The sequence below is a fragment of the Sorex araneus genome, chromosome 1 (genome assembly GCF_027595985.1).
Source record: "Sorex araneus isolate mSorAra2 chromosome 1, mSorAra2.pri, whole genome shotgun sequence".
NCBI classification, from domain to species: Eukaryota; Metazoa; Chordata; class Mammalia; order Eulipotyphla; family Soricidae; genus Sorex; species Sorex araneus.
Genome location: NC_073302.1, coordinates 154175411 through 154194467, shown reverse-complemented (window position 1 = coordinate 154194467; position 19057 = coordinate 154175411). Strand labels below are relative to the sequence as shown.

Here is a 19057-nt window from a genome sequence, read left to right as displayed (position 1 = left end):
AATGCACTTTTAAAATTGAGGTGTAATTGAGTTATAAAATTACACATGACTTTATGAATCAAATCCTATATATTTGATTTTGATGTATTTGCATTGAGCGGGATTTCTTAAACTTTTTCTACCAGCAACCTCTTTGTGCATGAAAGAATTTTTTTTGAACAACCCCAGCTATGTAGACATATAGACATAAAAATCGAACATTTGCATATTTGCTGATAATAACTCCAAAAAATTTATTTTAAAACAAATTTCAAAGTAATACAACCCTATATGAGATCATGAGCCACAGATTAATAAGCTGGGGTCTAGAAAACATTATTATTATTATTATTTTGGGTTTGGGGTCACACCCAGCTGTGCTCCAAGATTATTCCTGGCTCTGCACTCAGGGATCACTCCTGGGGCCTCAGGGGACCATAGGAGGTGCCAGGAACGAACCTGGGTCAAATATGTGAAAGGCAAGCACCCTACATGCTGCACTATCTCTCCATCTCAAATAACACTATTTTTTTGGTGTAGAAATAAGCTGGTGGACTTCTGAGGAAAGGAAAGAAAGCACAATGTCACGGTGCCAACATTCTGAATATATTTATTTGTATATCTGAATTGATGGAAAAATTTTCCATGCTCAAAGTTTTGCTAAAAACAAGTCATTGCCCGTAATAGCTACAATTATCTATTGTAACAGAACAACAAACAAAAAGAAAAAGGCATAACTATTTTGGTATACACAAGACAGTGGATTATGTTCTGGTCTAAAACTGATTAAGAACACCACTATTTATATTTCTTTGTTGTATTTTCCCTCGAGACACAACTTTTTATTACACATCACTTTGTACCTATCTTATCAATTCAGGTTTGCAGGCTACCAAGGCATTACAAGAAACCGTTTTCCTAAGGAGGGTTTTATTTTCTGCCAAATGGTCATTTATCACTTGCAAATGAAAAAGGAGAGGAGTGCAAAACCAAAGGCACACGTGCATGTGTGATGTGTGCTCATGTTTGGGAATACTGACTTGTACTAGAACACTGGCTTCTAACTAGCTGGTCATCAAAATCATATACAACAGCAGCTAAAATTCACTTCAATAGCAGCATACCAATAACTGATTACTCAAAGACTAGGCAAACAGAATTCACGGATACTGTTTCCATTTGGGCTGTCCAGTTCATATGGCTCCAGCTGGCGATACTCAAAAGTCACACGATTTATGTGTTTTCCACTGGAGACCAGGCGCACCACCGTGTTGTCACAGCCGATTTTCATCTGGGCTGGAATTGATGGGGAAAGAGTCAGAGTGTCCAAGCATGCTAGAAACCTCACCACCAGACCCTTTCTATCCAGGAGATCATTTATGCAGAGAGGAAAGCAAAAAGATTTTAGCTTCTATACTCAAAATCATGCACCTCTCATCAAGAAAAAAGTTGTATTGTCTTTTATCATTGTGTTAGAGTGAACCTGAACTCTTTCTCCTTAGGTACAAGAACACCAGTAGCTGAATAAAAGTGACTGAGGCAAGATGTTTCCTTGACCCCTTTTGTGATCTTCTGTTTCCATGCTCTGGAGGTAAAGGCCAGGGGACTGGGTGCTCTTGAGGGGACAAGACCACCCTTTACAAGCAGGTTAGATACATGCAAGGCAGTTATTGCTTAGAGTGATGTCTGGGAGTGTTGAGGCATTTAGGGGCCAGGCTTGCAGAAGTCTACTGCTGTACACTTACTAGACAAATAGAGTCACTTGAAAGTGTATGATTTTCTGAATCTCTCTGAAAATTATATTTTATATGTAAACAGACATTGTTATTGCATGGCTTCATCACCCAATGAGTATACTTTTCCTTAGCTCTGTTGTCCACCAGCCCATGGTCTCTCTTCTTTATCTCTTTGTTTTTCATGTGGAATGGCCTTTCATATCCTTAATTATTTTAAATTCAACCTAATTCATCATCTCTATTAACACCTGGCAGCACTTCAGAGCAGATGGCCTGAACAGATATATATTAAAACCCATATTACTTTTATTTAAAGATTACTTTTGTTTTACTTCTGCAGCCTCATGCTGGCTTTGAGGCTATAGAAATCATTCTTTTTGCTATTTTTACTTTTCCCCATCTTCCCTTCCTCTCACTCCTATACTCGCTATAAAGTCTAAACCCTGAGAAACATAAGTTTTATCATTGTGTCACAGGTCCTTCACATTTTTCTAGCTCTAAATAAAGTAAGTCAGCCAGGTAGAGTTATTTAGATAAGTCAATTTGAAGACATAATCCGTACCATCATTATTTTATATAACCACCAAGAAGTTGAAGTCAAGGAGACCCAAATTTCATTTTCTTTACATGATTTTGATTTTCCTGGTCTTACCTTCAATTTATACAAACAAGCCAAGGAATTGTGTAATTCAAATCTTAAGAGTAATTTCTGGGGGCTGGAGTGGGTAGGGCATTTGCCTTGCACGCGGCTGACCGAGGTTTGATTCCCAGCATCCCATATGGTCCTCTGAGCACCGCCAGGGGTGATTCCTGAGTGCAGAGCCAGGAGTAACCCCTGTGCATTGCCAGGTGTGACCCCCCCAAAAAAAGAGTGATTTCTGTTATTGAGGTAAGTTAGGCAGAAGTGATTTGGGCTTCTTAATATGATCCTTTTTTAAATCATGCAATTCAAGCACCCAAATTACCCTGGCTTTAACTCTATAATGTAAGGCCTATGTGTGTGCAAACAACTCCCGCAGAGAGCATATGCAAAAAGCCAGGAGAGACTTGGTGCATCCTACTGACTATTGTCACCTGGGCTCAGTGCTAATTCACATAAACAAATGCCAGAGTTTCCAGCAACGGAGGTTTCTAAAAGTCTTAAGCTGAGGTTGGAGTCATAGTCCAGCAGGTAGGGTGTTTGCCTTTCATAAAGCCTTCCCTCATTCCATCACAAGTATCACATGCAGTCCTCCAAACACTGCCAGGAATGATCCCTGAGCACAGAGCCAGTCATAAGCCCTGAGCATCACTGGGTGTGGTACCAAAACTCAAACAAGCAAACTTTATGCCCTTACCTTGATTAAAAATCTTACCTTGTGGGCCAGTTCTGCCTTAAATCTCATCTGAAATGCTGTTATTCCAGGATATTAGGGAAGTGAAACACACTGTGAGCTTTCCTGTTTAACCTTGTGCTAATTCTGTTTCAGCAATGTTTAACCAAGGGCTCTGAGTTAGCTCAGAGAGAGAAAATACTGCTTGGCAGAATCCTGGTTTTCATAAAAGCCAGTAGCAGCAATGTAAAAGATAGTGCGATTGGCAGCTTCATTACTCAGGTTAGTGAGGGGGAGGGGGCTAGAATGGAATTTAGTTATGAGATTCAGGACTGTCTTTTCCACTCTTTGGCTTTACTTCTATCTCTTTCTGTGAGTAAAGATATGGGAGAGACCTTTACAGAAATGTTTTGTGTATCCTTCTGCCTCCCTGACCCCTTGGACATTGTTAGTTAATTTGTCCTGACGTCAGTAGTTCCCACCACCGCATCCCACCTGAGCATAAGCAAATGAAGATCCTCACTGATTTCTAACAAAACCCATTTGGTTCTGTCTGGCACTGTGCATAAAACTAGCCTTTACTAACCAGAGACTACCTCTGCATTTCAGAATGGACTTGACCTGATAGGGGCTGTTTTCTAAGGGTAGAACTTAGGGCCATTCATCAGTTTTGAGAAATTTTAATATAAAGTGTATCAATTTTGTATTTATTATGAGTAATATACCCACTTATGCATAAATAAGCTTCTATGTTTCATATATTAATAACTCTTATTAGTTACATATTACAGATATATTGTTTAGAAAATACAGTCAGAAAAATTATTCACAAATCACTTCTTACACTATCTCTAATCCTTGGTACTCAGCTGTTTGAACCAGAGTTTTCAGTTATTAAGTACTCTCTCTAGACTTGAGAGAAAGAGTAGGGATTTCTAAGAAGACAGAAAGAGGACAGAAAAAAAAGTTTGGTCTTTTTTATAATTTTGCCTAGCATATCTTTTAAATATATATATATGTATATATATGTGTATATATATATATTTTTTGGGGGGGGGTGGAGGGTGGAGGAGGTCCAACCCAGTGGTGCCCAGGGTCTGTGCTCAGGAGTGATCCCTGGTGGTGCTCGGAGAGCCATGCTGGGGATTCAGTGGTGGTCGGCCACACGCAAGGCAAGCACCTGAACCTCTTGACTATGTTTCTGGTCCCCCAAACCAACACATCTTTAACATCTTTATCACTATGTTGGTCTGTCTCTGTCTCTGTCTCTGTGTGTGTGTGTGTGTGTGTGTGTGTGTTTGTGTGTGTGTGTGTAAGATATTTTGGAAAGGCATTCTTGATACTATAGGCAGACTCAAATGTAAAATTCTCAAAATGGGCTCACTGAGTAAAACTGAAGTCTCTCCTTTCTCTCTCCCTCTCTCACTCTCCCTTTTCCTTTCCCCTCTCCCTCTCTCCTTCTCTCCCTATTTCCCTCTCCTTCTCTCTCTTTGAACTGGCCTTTCCATGTGTACAAATAAATAATGTTTTAGTAAATAAGCTTGATAGGCACATAAATAACAACAAAGCATCTCACCAGGACCATGGAAGGGATAGCAGAGATCAGCCAATGGCATCATCTTGGACGGGTCCAGCCCAGTGCCTCCCAGCAGCTCCACAAAGTCTCCTATTCCCCCGCAGCCTGCGGAGGGTTTCTGAGAGCAACAAAGCACCAGAGAAAGATGTTTAAAGAAATTGTGGAAGTCAACTCATTTGACACATGGCCAGTTGGTGAATTCACACAATCAGTTCTAGACATCCCGGAAGCTCCACATAATCTAACATTCTGGACTCTGGAAATTAAAAGACATTTGACGGGAAAAAAACTCACAAAAAATGGCTTTTCTAAATCAGCCCAGTAATCATTTTTAAACTGTGCACACACTTTTTAAAAATAAGCTCAAGGGCTAGAAGGATGAAATGGGAACCTGTAAACTCCATATGAGATGGATGAAACTTAAATCTGAAAACACTTTGCTTTTTTAAATCGTTTTCACATACAACTAAATTGTTTGAATTGCTGGATGCATGCAGTTGGAGATAAGGAAATCAAGCATCTGCATTTTATAAATAGGACCTTCACAACAGTTTCTTCTTCAGCTTACCTATTTTCTTTTTCTTTACAAAGGAACTTTTTCTGCTCCTGGACAATCCTTATCTATTGATAAGGATTTGGATTAGTTATAAGAATATTAAAGATGGAGCAGCCATGTTAGCTAGTGTGGGCAAGGGTTTTCCTCCTGACAGCTAAAACTTATTTCAAGCTCCTATAAGCAAGAATCAATTCTAAGACTGTGTGGTTCACTGTAGCCCACCTTTTCCTGCTCTCTTCATCCTTCTTACATGATGTCATCTGCTCCTGAGCTTCACTTTCCCACAGCAAGTCACGGCTTCTAATCTTTGAATGTCACACAGTCCAGGCCTGGGTCCTATGATCAGGGCCAATTTCCAGGGCAGGCCCCTGAATGACCCCAACTGCTCACAACTCCAAGCTCCCCCATGCTCTAGTATGATGCTCTGCTGTGACTGTCTTGAAAATCTTCATGATTTAAAAATAACAGCCACCCCATTTTCATTTTGTCCCCTACAAATGCTATAGCTGACCTTGTCTTTGAGGCTCTGTCTTTGAGGTCAACTCATTCAGAGAGCAAGTAAGGTGTGGTAAGGTGTCCAGACATGGACCCCACAGTCACGAACATGTACAGCCCAAATTCTAAAGTGGAGAACTTAGAGTACACACATACATAAAAATACACATTCAAATATTTAGAATCACTGTATCACTGTATCACTGCCATCCCGTAGTTCATCCATTTATTTGAGCAGGCACCAGTAACGTCTCCATTTGTCCCAGCCCTGAGATTCTAGCAGCCTCTCCTTACTCGTTTTTCCCAACAATGGGAGGCTCTTTTCAGGGTCAGGGGAATGAGACCTGTTATTGTTACTGTATTTGGCATATCGAATACGCCATGGGGAGCTTGCCAGGCTCTTCCAAAATATTTAGAATACATTGAAATAGATCTTTAACTAAACAACAAATTAAAGGGTACTGGAGAGATAGTACAGGGAGGTAGGGAGGTAGGGCATTTGCTTTGCACATGGCCAACCCTATTTGATCCCTGGCATCCCACATGACTCACCCACCCCCACCCCAACATGCACTGCCAAGAGTAAATCCTGAGTGCCAAGCCAAGAGTAACCCCTGAGCATTGCCAGGTGTGATTCCCCCAAAACAATCAAATACGCAACAAATTAAAAAATAATATAGTAGCTATGTGTGTATTATATACATGCATTAGGTATATCTGTGCATATATGTGTGCACAAATATATTAAACTTTGGGAAGTGCCAGTGATGGTGACATATGTATACCCATAGTTTGTTTTGAGACCTGAAAGTACTCAGGCTTACTCATGGCTCTGTGCTCAAGGATCACCCTTGGCATGGCTCAGGAGACTAAATGTGGTACCAGGATCAAAGTGGGATCAACCTCATGATAGACAAGTGCCTTACTTCCTGTACTGTCTTTCAGCCTGAGGGTATATATTTTAAAAGCACCTACTAAGTGTTGGCTTCTAAGTCTAAGTGCTTTGCACATTATTTCATTAATTAATTAGAGGGCTAATTAGCTTCCTGTGTATGGGACTCTGTTCTTAGGTGAAGAATTAGACATGCTGTTTAGAATGGAAGAAGGGATCAGCTGCATTACTACAAGATATCCAGGAGGACTATCACTCTCATTTTTTTTTTGAAAGGAAGGAGTTTGGGGGCCACACCCAGTGGTACTCAGGGATTATTCCTGACTCTGCACTCAGGAATCACTCCTGGCAGGCTTGGGATATGAGATGCCGGGGATTGAACCCAGGCCAATTGTGTGCAAGACAGGCACCCTGCCCACTGTTCTATTATTTCAGCCTGGGACCATCTTTTTTTTTTTTTTAATTTTTGGTTCACACCCGGCGATCCACAGGGGTTACTCCTGGCTCATGCACTCAAGAATTACTCCCGGCAGTGCTCGGGGGATCATATGGGATGCTGGGAATTGAACTTGGATCGGCCACATGCAAGACAAACGCCCTACTCGCTGTGCTATTGCTCCAGCCCCTGGGACCATCTTTTAAAACTAAAGTTCCACTTGGTACAGTGAATTCCAGCAGGAGAGTTGAAGAAGAAAATACAGGAAAGAGAAATGGGAACTAAAGACAATAGGAAGGAGCAGAAGCCAAATTGCAGGAACAAAACAAAGAAGCAAGGGTTGGCAGCACCTCCGTGTTGGCATCCAAATGAGCTTACTCTCCTCTTCCCAAGCCTCTCAACTATCCCTACAAACCAGGGTGGAAACGTTATAAACAAGAGTGGAAAAGTGGAAACAGAGTGGTGTGGGAACCTCTGGGATTCAGCTCAACATGATCACCTAGATTTCTCTGTTGAGGTTCTATCTCCCTGTGCTACGCCACTATCATTCCCCCAAGACTACAGCAGGCCCCTCAGGATTTCCCACTGCTCTTAAAATCAACTCAAACTCCCTCATGCTCAAACTCCCCTGACCCATCTCCCCAATGCTCTCTCATGCTCCACCTCCCCTTCTTTCCATGTCTGTGACGAGAAAAATTAATCCTGCCTCTGAGCCTCTGCGCTACTGTTTGAATCTGTTCCCTCTATTCTAGCTCTTCCCGTAGCTCCTTCTCTGCCCCCCAGGTCTCACTTTAAATGTCCAAAAAGAATGGTATTTTTCTTACACTTTTATCCCAGGTAGTTCCCATCCATTTCTCAATTTTTTGTCCCCAACTAGGTTCCTCCTTATCCCTCGGCCCCCTCTCTTTGGGCATTTTCTAGCACAGGTCTTGGCTTTATTCTCGCTAGGCACTACCCTTTGGCTGGCTCATCCCACCAGAATGCAGGATTCAGGCAAGCAGGAACCATTTTCCTCCTTCCTGACTCCTAGCTTATAAAATAGTTCTTAAAAACAAACAAACAAAAAAACACCTTCAAAAGGAGCCAGTGATGGGGGCTGGAGTGATAGCACAGCGGGTAGGGTGTTTGCCTTGCACTCGGCCGACCCACGTTCGATTCCCAGCATCCCATATGGTCCCCTGAGCACCGTCCGGGGTAATTCCTGAGTGCAGAGCCAGGAGTAACCCTTGTGCATTGCCGGGTGTGACTCCAAAAAGCAAAAAAAAAAAAAAAAAAAAAACAAGAAAAAAAAAAAGGAGCCAGTGAGTGCCTTTTAGAAGGGGAAATTTTAACGAGAAAACATTGGACTGGAGTGACAGTACAGTGAATCTGGTACTTCCCTTGCAAGCTGCTGATTTGGGTTTGATCCACGGCACCCCATCTGGTCCCACCAAGCCCCACTCTGAACACAGAGCAAGGGGAAAGTCCTGAATACCACTGAGTATGGCTCAAAATACAATAAATAAATATTTTTTAAATAAGGAGGAAATACCAGGATCATTCCTCATAGCCAGGAATAATGAAAGTGGAAACCTCCCAGTCTGCTGTGATGCTTGCCATCTTCTATGTTTTAATTCGTCAAGATTCGCAGGCAATTTTAGGCCAGTAAGACCATGCCAGGGGCGAAGGTAGGGCGTTTGTCTTGTATACAGCTGACCCGGATTCTATTTGCAGCATCCCATGTGGTCCCCTGAGCAAAGCCAGGAGTAATTCCTGAGTGCACAGCCAGGTGTAACCACTGTGATTCGCCAGGTGTGACCCAAAAAGCAAAAAAAAAAAAAAAAAAAGAAAGAAAGAAAGAAAGAAAAAGAAAAGAAAAGGAAAAAAAAAAAGAAAAAAGACCATGCCAAAGACATTCTGTAGTCTCACAACGTCATTCTTTCATGGTACAACTGGAAAAGTAGATACTAGCCTAGGAATTTACAGCTCAAAGGAAATTAGGCTGAATCAGTCCTTGTCTTATTGATTTTGTTTTTACTGAATATGTCTTATTAGGACAGAAAAACCTGTGATGCCAGCAAATACATGCTCTATCTTAATCTCAGCATATGAGACAGTTAAAGGAAAAGAGGATGACTCAAGGGGAAGAAGCTGCCAGTGCAAATAAGTGGCCAAGCTGAGCAATAATTTGAAGGTCTATGTAGATATTCATGGAGAAAATGAATGCATGGGGATTCTAAGTCAATATTTTGATGCAAAATATATTGAATAAAATGTCGTGCAAAAAGCCCCATCTCTTCCTGACTTTACTGTATTTTACAACATAAAAATCCAATTTTCTATTTTATGCTACCCTTAGCATTTCTTTCCAACAGTTTTGTCAATGAGATACTTCCTTCATGTCAAAAGAAAATTCCAATAATCAGAGAAACAGCTGCGTAGATGACTCACACGAAGTTCTGCTAGGAGAGAATTTTTGTAAAGGAGGCAAGTACAAGAGAGTTCAATTGTAATTATATGCCACAACTCTACCAACTGGAGACATTTCTTGCATCACAAGGAAAGCATTTAAGTAGTCAGAAAGGGCACCTGAGTGTGCCACTTACAACATCACTGAAATAAAAGAAGGTGCTAGGCAAAGCATTGAGGGCCAGCACATGCGAAGTGTCACGTCAAACAGACCGCATTGAGCCTCTTTGCTGACGACCACGTTTGCCATGTCGTGTTGCTTTGAATCAGATGAAGCCTTTGCCGTAGAAAACAGTTGGAAAGCAAGTGAGCAACTCACCTTGAACTGTAGGCCTTTCAAGTGTCCCAGGGTGAGGTCAGATATTTTGATCGCCACTGGATAAATGATGGAGAAGCTGCAGTTTCGATGCTGATGTGGAATGACCAGGGTAAATCTTCCATTTGGGGTCTGGGAAATGACATTGCAGGCTTGGGAGAAAAGCAAAATCATATTTTCACTCCTTGGTATGCTAGACTTGTTGTTTTATTTGTATTTTTTTTTTGAGGGGAGGGAGCTTCCCAATCAGTGCTTAGGGGATCCAGTGGTCGTTTCTGGTGATTCCGGTGGTTCAGTGCAAGAGCCCAAGGATATAATGGCAACTGTGTACCTCATAGCCCTCACCCACAGTGCTGGAGGGTCATACCCAGTCCTCAGGGAACAAGCTGATGCTGAGGATCAAACCTGGGTCTGCCACATGCATGGCATATGCCTTAAGCCCTATACTATCTCTCTCCAGTCCTGATGTGCTAAGTTTTTAAAGCAATTTACCAAATCATTACTCTATCCCCCTGTGAATGGTCTAGGAGTCTAGGGCCTCATGGTCTGAAAGGAGGTAGGAGTGAGTTAAGGGGAGAAAACAATCATCAGTGTTGTATGAACATTGTCAGGATCCCAGGCCACTAGAGACTGACATTAATGTAAAGGGGTGTGTCTTTTTTAAAAAATAAAAATTATGGGGCTGGAGCAATAGCTCAGCAGGTAGGGTGTTTGCCTTGCACGCGGCCGACCCAGGTTCGATTCCCAGCATCCCATATGGTCCCCTGAGCACCGCCAGGGGTGATTCCTGAGTGCAGAGCCAGGAATGACCCCTGTGCATCATCGGGTGTGACCCAAAAAGCAAAATAAAATAAAATAAAAATAAAAATTATAAGATAACTTGATATCCAACTAAGCATTACTGGCAAGATCTAAGCTCAAGCAAGGGGTGTGAAAGAATCGAGGTTTAAAGGTCAGGCTAGAAAGCAACCTCTGCCTCCAGTCCTTATTCACTGAATTTTTAGCTATAATGTTACTTTGGTTTGGTTTGGGTTTTTGCCACCCTTGGCTATGTGCAGGGATCACTCACACTCAGAGATTGCTCAGAAAGCCTGGCAGGGCCAAGGACTGAACCTGCTCCCAAATGCAAGCACGTACCCCAGCTCATTCAGCTATTTCCCTGGCCCCCATAACGTTATCTTCATCTTGTTTGTTTATTTTCTATGGTGGGGTCACATCGGTACTGCTTAAGATTTACTCCTGACTCTGTGCTCTGGGATCACTCCTGATGGTGTTCAGGGAAAATGCTTTTTAAATAATAAAAGTAATCAATAATAAAAGTCAAAAAATAGGCAAAGAAAATGTAGGTAGGAAGATCATATATAGGTGTGCTGGTTGTTTGTTTGGTTTTTTTAGATCACACCTGGTTGTGCTCAGGGTTTACTCCTGGCTCTGTGCTCAGGGATCACACCTGGTGCTTAGGGGATTATATGTGGTGCCAGGGATAGATCCCAGGTGAATCATGTGCAAGGCCTTACCCATTGTACTATCTCCCCAGCCATGTATGATGGCTTTAAGTAATAGATTGATCAAATGTCAAATTTTTAATGTCTGATTTACTCCCCAGAATATTTGAACTTGTTTTGTATCCCAAGTCTAGACTTACAGTATATATTCATTCTTTTAGCTATGCAACTAGAAGTATCAGAGTTTGCACTTTTAGGAAAGACTAGGGGAACAAGTACACGGTTTCTGATTGATGAACTATCTCTTACCTCCTTTCTACATTTAAACAATATTTAATTTCAAAAATATCTAGGTAATTTTGGAATTGGAGATGTAGGTAGTAAAACAGCAGGTAGGGTGCTTGCCTATCATATGGCTAACCCAGATTCAATCCCCGGCATCCACACGGTTTCCTAATCACTGCCAGCCATAACTCCTGAGTGCAGATCCAGAAGTAACCCCTGATTATTGCCAGGTGTGGCTCCCCCCAAAAAAAAACAAACAAAATAAGGACAACAAAAAACAAACCAAACCAAACAAAAAACCCCAGATGATTCTAGTTTTCTAACAAACAAAATAGAGGCAAAAAATTTCATTTTATTTTTCAGAATTTCAGTATCCCAGCCTTCAGAAATAGCTTTTTAGGGATATTTCTTTCAGGTTTCAAAATAACCACATGAGGAGTCTAGCCATTATTATTTGACAGATTCATCTCTATTCTTTAGCAATATGAAGTATTATTATTATTTATAACAATGCAGCCAAATATGAATGACATATTTTTTGATTTTTAAACAAATTTTTCCTCTTATGGAGGAAAAAATTATAAACCAATGAACAAACTCATTTTAATTAAGATAATAGGCTTAGGCTGTTCAGCTATAACAGCTCTGTGAGTATATTGGAAAGGAACTAAATTAGAGTGGTGGGTTCTGGATCAAAAGGCAATGTTGAGGTACAGAATGATAGTACAGTGGGCAGGGCACTTGCCTTGCAGGTGGCTGACCAAGGTTGGATCTCCAGCACCACATGTGGTCTCCTGACCCCCACCAGAAGTGATCCCTGAGTGCATAACAGGAGTAAGTCCTGAGCACTGCCAGGTGTGGCCCCCAAACAAAATAAACAAAACAAAACAAAAAATCAATGTTGGGGCTGGAGCGATAGCACAGCAGGTAGGGCATTTGCCTTGCACGCGGCCGACCCGGGTTCTAATCCTAGCATCCCATATGGTCCCCTGAGCATCGTCAGGAGTAATTCCTTAGTGCAGAGCCAGGAATAACCCCTGTGCATCACTGGGTGTGACCCAAAAAGCAAAAAAAAAATTCAATGTTGATGTACTCTGGACTAGTTCTTTGCTCAGGGCATGAAATCCTTTTCCATATTCTAAGGATACAGGATTTCAGCCTTTGCCTAAATGACCTTAATTTTACAACTTCCTAACTGATTCCTCATATTTATCCCAGATCAACAGAAGACTTGGAGGGATTGAAGTTTGTCACTGAATGCTCTGTAAAACTTCAGGAGATCTAAATAAGACTGGAGAAAGGATTAAAATTCTACTCATCATAAATTAGTATCCTACCTACCTAGGGAAATAAATAAAATCATTTAAAATTTAATATAGGGTTCCACGTGCTTGTCTTGCATGTAGCTGACCTGTTTTCAATTTCTGATACCACATATGGTCCCCCAAGCACTGCCTGGAGTGATTTCTGAGTGCACAGTAACCCCTCAGCATTGCCAGGTAGGGCCACAAACAAAAAATTCATAATAATGAAAAGGAAATAAACTTTAGGTTATTCCTACATATGAAAGACTTCCCACTCAAATCATTTCTTAGTTTAAGTTTATTGTCTGTCCTTTGAAAAGTAGACTTGACAGTCCCTTCCTCCATACCCAAAGCTTGCCTTTCCATTGAAAGCACAGAGACTGCACTTACGAAAGAGGTTGGGGTCTGTTCTTATGGTTAATGTGAATCCATTTCCTGGCTCGTGGACCCGGAAGAAGATCATGGCCACATTCTGTGAAGATCTGATGCTTCCTCTGCTAAAACCAGTCTCGCAGAAATCTATGTACCGTTCAGTGGTGGGGAGAGGATGATCCTGGGAACTGGGGAACTTCTCCCCCTTGAGAATCCAACCATCAAATACCTTCCAAAAACAAACAAAAAAAAGCGACAAAGATAATCTCTTCCATCAACTCTTAAAGGCATGAATGTATTGGAAAGGGGGAAAGATACCCAAAATTATTTGGATCTTTCATTATAAGTGAGGGATCACAGTCTATACTCTTCACCTACTTGCTTCCTATCTGAATATATTTTGAACAGGATATAGTTATAGTTGACTCTGTGGGAAGGTCTGCAAGTACTATTGTTATGTTTTTCTTCTCCTCAGACACTTTCAAATTTCCAAGGCAAACAAACGTTCTTATATTTTATCATCTTTAGCCACCTTGGCACAGGAAACTACAGATAGCATGCTCAAAAAAATCTTGGTCCTATTTCCCATGCAATTCACCTTCAAAAGTAGTGTAGAGAGGCATAACTCGGGCTTTAATTCCCCTTTTTACTCAATGAAATAGAAACAGAATCGCTGTTTATTCTTTTTTGTATATATAAATATAAAATAGCAAAAGGGAAAGGCAGAGCAGGAGCTTTACCTTGCCTGCTAATGATTTTACAGGCTCGTATCCTCATTTTATTATTCACTCTTAGCACATTAAAATATCAAGAACTGCTCCCCCATTCACAGGTGGCTGATGCACGGCTCGGGACTTTCCCCCTTTGGATTGTTAAACTCCGGTGCTTGGCAAAAAATCAGAGTTTTTGGACACTATTTCCAAAATCCCCCATAGGACTCCAGCTTAGTGAGCCCAACCTCACCCAACTCAGCTACCTAAAATACCTCTTTGACCACGTTGAACTGACTCCAAAGTCATTTTCCCCTTCTGAGGATTGACTCAGTCATTTTAACTGGACCGTTGATTTGCATAAGCCACCCCAAGACTTAAGGAGACGGGCTGGAAGCGGGGACACCTGGGAGGTTTGTCCCGGCTTGTCCTGCTTGCCCACCTGACCTCAGAGCCGGTTCTCTCCCAGCACTCGCCCAGCCCCACCTGCGCTCATCCCCGCCTGGCAGACAATGTGCCAGCCTGGAACAGCTCTGCGGAGAGGAGAGCGGCGCGCGCAGATGCGTGGCGTCGCGGGTTCGGATCTTGGAGCGACGCCGCGCGCCTCCTAAGCGAGACCTGCACGGGGGCTAATTCACAGTAGTTTGCATCCGTAGCGGATTGCAGCACCGCGGCTCGCGCCACGGGTTCGAGCCTCTGCAAGTTCTGGCTAGAGGGCAGCGCCAGAGACACCGGTTCGGGGGAGTTGAGGGGTGGCGAGACCTAGTGCTGGGGAGCCAAGTTCTCACCGCTGGGCGTCCGGAAGCGCCCCTACCCGGACCGCTTCCCCCACTCCGGAGCATCAGTCTAGCCCAGTGTCAGCACGACCCCGCGCCCACCTCCAGCGCCTCCCCGCGGCCCCGGCTCCCGGACCCCGGCCGGCAGGGGGAGCCTGGTACCTTCAGGAAGTCTCCGCCCTGGCAGTCGATGGAGACCTGGTCGTAGTCGATGGTGATGAACTCTTCGGGCTCGGCGATGAAGAAGACGGCGCAGTGCAGCTGCGGCCGGTCGGCGGTGAAAGTGAACTGGCCCTGCAGGCTCAGCATATCCAGGCAGCCTGCGGGAAGGCAGCGGGGGTCCCAGTGCCTGCCTGCCCCGCCCAGGCACCTCTGGGCTGGCACCAGCCTCTCTCCGGGACTCCCAGCCTCTACTGAGCCCCGCTCCCGCGCCCCCGAGGGCGCATCACCCCATCCGCTCCCCGCGTCCACCCCGCAAGGGTCCCTTAAGGAAGGGCAAGGCAACCTCGGCCGTCCAGCCTCGCCTCTTCCAGGTACTTCGTAGGAGTCCCCCCAGTCCATCCTCGCCTTGGTACTGAGCGCTCCCCCCACCCCGAGACTTGCCCATTTCCCCGCCGTGGGGACCCCAGCAGGGTAGCCCCGACTCACGCAAATCTCGGCTGTACAGCTGCTCCCCGGGCAGCTCGCGCTTCAGGCTGGCGCCGAAAAGCAGGAAGGGGTCGTGGTTCACTGCTTCCCGCAGCTGCCAAGGGAAAAACGGGCCAGTTCCCGGGAAAGTTCCAGGGGTGGGGAAGCCGACCCCTCCCCGCTCCCGCAGCCGAGAGAATCCAGGGACCGGGTCGGAGTCTACGCCATCCGGAGACCACGAAAGGTCCAGGAGGATTCTTTGCAACCGAAAGAACGTTGCCAGGGGCCAGAGAGGAGGAAGAGGCAAGGAGGAAGGCCAGCGTAGGGGAACTAAGGGAAAGGACAGTACAGAGGAAAGAAAGAGAGCTGACCCCAGCAGAGAGCGGTGGCACAGCCCAGGGTTAGGCAGGGAAGATGCTGGGGGCCAGTCCGGGATGAATCGCTCACCTCTAGGTACCGGTTCTCCCCTCTTAGAGCCATCAGGAGAATCAGAATGAAGTGGCACTGAAGTTTCAGGCTAAGAGGCATGCTGGCGCGGCCTCTTCCGCTGCTGAGAGCTGAAAGCTGGTAGGGGCCCTTTGCTGGGTCTCTTTTATAGAGCTGTGAAGAGGGGAGGCTGTCTGCCCCTGAACTGATTTGAGCTCAGTAACCATGGGTTACCCTGTCTCAGTGACAGAGTGCGTGGTGATGACGAGGGTCCAGCTCTCAGCCGCACATTTTCAGAAGGGTCTGACATTATTCACCGGGAATGATTTCAGGCACCTGCAACCCTAGTGAAGTAAAGTGTGAGACAGGGAAGGGAGCAGGGACAGGGAAGAAGGAAGGGTGTTAGGGTTCGACCTGCCAAACGCTGGATGATGCTTTCTTGGGGACATTCAGAGTTTGTTCCCATTTTTGTTTAGATTTTCTGTTTTGGGTTTTGCCCATCAAAGCAACAGAGTTCCACATGTGCCTAAAATACCCAAATAGTAAAGCCGTATCATGAAGCCTTGGCACAAAACCTTGAGTAGAATTAGGCTAGACATTGTCAGAGCATAGAGTGTTCGTGCAATTGCTCATGCTTCTCGGGAAGAAACATAGGGCATTTTCAGCTTTAAAAAGAAGCTGTTTTTCACATAGGTCAGAATCATATAGTAATCACAAATTGGCTCTTACTGATTTCTGATCATTCTATTTGCCATTTTTTATATTTTTGTTGGAATAAGTAATGTAAACTTGTTATGTTCCTAAGGGGGCCAGGTTGAAATTGGGAGAAAACCCAGGAATATCGGTGGAGGGAAGGTCACACTGGTGATGTTGGAACTCAAAATGCTTGAAACAACTGTATAATGAACAACTTTGTAAGTCACAGTGTTTTTATTTATTTATTTATTTTAAAAATTTTATGGAGTCACTGAGATAGTTACAAGTTTTCATGTTTGGGTTACAATCACACAATGATCAAAGACCCATCCCTCCACCAGTGCACATTCCCCACCACCAATATCCCTGGTATACCCCCCCTTTCCCACCCTCTCTCTGTCTCCATGGCAGACAATATTCCCCATACTCCCTCTCTACTTTTGGGCATTAGGGCTTGCAACACACAGACACTGAGAGGTCATCATGTTTGGTCCATTGTCTACTTTTGGCATGCACCTCCCATCCCAACTGGTTCCTCCAGCCATCATTTTCTTAGTGATCCCTTCTCTATTCCAGCTGCCTTCTTCCCTCCCACTCATGAGGCAGGCTGTAAGCTATGGAGCAGTCTTTCTGGCCCTTGTATCTACTGCCCTTGGTTGTCACAGTGTTTTAATAAAAACTAATTTTTTTATATTTTTAAAATTTTATTTTATTGAATCACCATGACAAAAGTTACAAAGCTTTAAGGTTTAAGTCTCAGTCATATAGAGATCAAACCCCCATCCCTTCATCAGTGCCCCTGTTCCCCCACCAAGAACCCCAGTATGCCCCCCTCCCACCACCCCTCGGCAACTAAGTGGCCAATGATCTTCACTTTATTCTCTCTATACTTTGGATACATTCAATATTTCAACAGAGAACTGACTATTATTATTCGGAATTTTCCCCCAACAATCAAACCTCCTGAAAAGGCATCATTTGATAGTTTGTTTTCCATGGCTGAGAATGAAGATTATAGGAGCTCGTGCGACCACTGTTGCGGCCGCGCAGTTTTGGATTTCTGTTGTTTTAGCTCAGTTTACAGTCTAGATGCATTACTATAAGTCTCTGGGTGCCAAAATGGGTTAGTAGAACCTCCTGCATCAGAGTCTTTAAGGAGCAGAGGGGCCGTGTCGTGCGCGGCTGCTCCGGATCTCATCTGGACCGAGGGCATGTAAAAACTAATTTTTAAAAGAAGCTCCATAGAAGCTAATGTGATAGAGGACAGAGGGCATGTCTTTTAAACTTGCTTTCTAGCCCTTAGCCTTTACTTTCTCTTGCTCCAGCTTCTTATAAGCTAGCTCTGGTATTTGAGGGCTTTTGAGCTCTATCATGAGTTGAGTGTATACATGGGGCCAGACTCTTGGGTCCACTTTAGACTCCATCTGAACCATGAAGAGATCAAATCCCTCCATTTCCTGCCTTCTAGTGCCTGGAGTACTCAAATACTCTGGCAAAGGGAACTGCCAAGAAGTTTTGTTATAACTGATTGTTAGTAAATTTACTGGGCTAAAGCACATGACTTACATACCCCAAAACAAGATAAAGCTGTCCTTATATAGTCTATGATTTTCCATCCTAATCCACTGTCTTCCTTTGTCATGGCTAAAATGACTAGTGATCATCAGAAGTGAAGTCTTTGGGGGGTTGATAACAATATTTGAACTTGGACATGGGCATCTTGTGGAATGCTAAGAGAAGGATTTGGATGCTCCCCTGGGCTCTTTCCCACACTGTCTTCCCCCCACATTTTCTGTCTTTGTGCCAGTTAACTGATAACAAACCATTCCTAATCATTATATTTTACAAGAGACAAATAAAAGACATTCTGAACCAATGTTTTTATTCCCCTCTCCACAAAAACTTTGTACCAGAGACTCAGGGGCCCAGGGTTTGAGTCCTGTTACAACATGTCTGTTTTCATGACAGCCATTTGGATGAAAAAGAAAAAAGCAACTTAGATAAGAGATACTGGATTCACATTGCTTTCAAAAGAGCCCAGGAAGGCGGGGGAGGGGGGGAGTGCACGGGGAGAAGTAGGGGGTCTGAAAGATAGTATAGTAGGTAAGGAATTTGCCTTGCTCAGAGACAACCCTGATTTGATGCCTAGTACTGCATATGAACTTCTGAACCCTACCAGGAGTGGCCCCTGAGCACAAAGCTAGGAGCAAATTCTGAGCACAACCAGGTGTGACTCAGAAACTGCCTCCTCCACAAAATAGTGAAAAAAAAAACCAAAACCTGCTAGGAAATGTACACTGGTGGGGGGATGGGTGTTGGAATACTGTATGACTGAAATTCAATCATAAATAACTTTTTTTTCTCTTTTTGGGTCACACCCGGCAATGCACAGGGGTTACTCCTGGCTCATGCCCTCAAGAATTACTCCTGGTGGTGCTTGGGGGACCACAAGGGATGCTGGGAATTGAACCTGGGTCGGCTGTGTGCAAGACAAATGTCCTACCCGCTGTGCTATCACTCCAGCCACCAATCATGAATAACTTAGTAATGGTCTTACAGTGATTGAATAAAAAAGATAAAGAAAATACCAAAACCATAATTCAATGAGCTTTTCAATGATAAGTTTTCTCACCTGTATAATGGCACTCTACATGGGAAAATAAATATGA

The 19057-nt window shown here is 43.7% G+C and overlaps 1 protein-coding gene across 1 annotated transcript; it reads right to left on the bottom strand.

Annotated features, from left to right (window-relative positions):
- Positions 1 to 563: 563 nt before the first annotated feature.
- CRHBP (corticotropin releasing hormone binding protein) lies at positions 564 to 15924 on the bottom strand. The gene is made up of 7 exons (XM_004613137.2): positions 15714 to 15924; positions 15288 to 15381; positions 14802 to 14959; positions 13172 to 13382; positions 9751 to 9899; positions 4605 to 4722; positions 564 to 1275 (listed from the first exon to the last, which is right to left on the bottom strand). Exons 1-7 carry the CDS (start codon positions 15792 to 15794, stop codon positions 1118 to 1120), a joined length of 969 nt encoding a protein of 322 aa, XP_004613194.1. The 5' UTR covers positions 15795 to 15924; the 3' UTR covers positions 564 to 1117.
- Between the last annotated feature and the right edge of the window lie 3133 nt (positions 15925 to 19057).

Excerpts from the sequence above, each read along its gene's own strand:
- CRHBP (XM_004613137.2), bottom strand. The coding sequence starts at position 15,794 with ATGCCTCTTAGCCTGAAACTTCAGTGCCACTTCATTCTGATTCTCCTG. Across the intron at positions 4,723-9,750 it reads TGAAAGGCCTACAGTTCAAG|AAACCCTCCGCAGGCTGCGG; the intron begins GTGAGTTGCTCA and ends TGTTGCTCTCAG. Across the intron at positions 1,276-4,604 it reads CTATCCCTTCCATGGTCCTG|CCCAGATGAAAATCGGCTGT; the intron begins GTGAGATGCTTT and ends CATCAATTCCAG.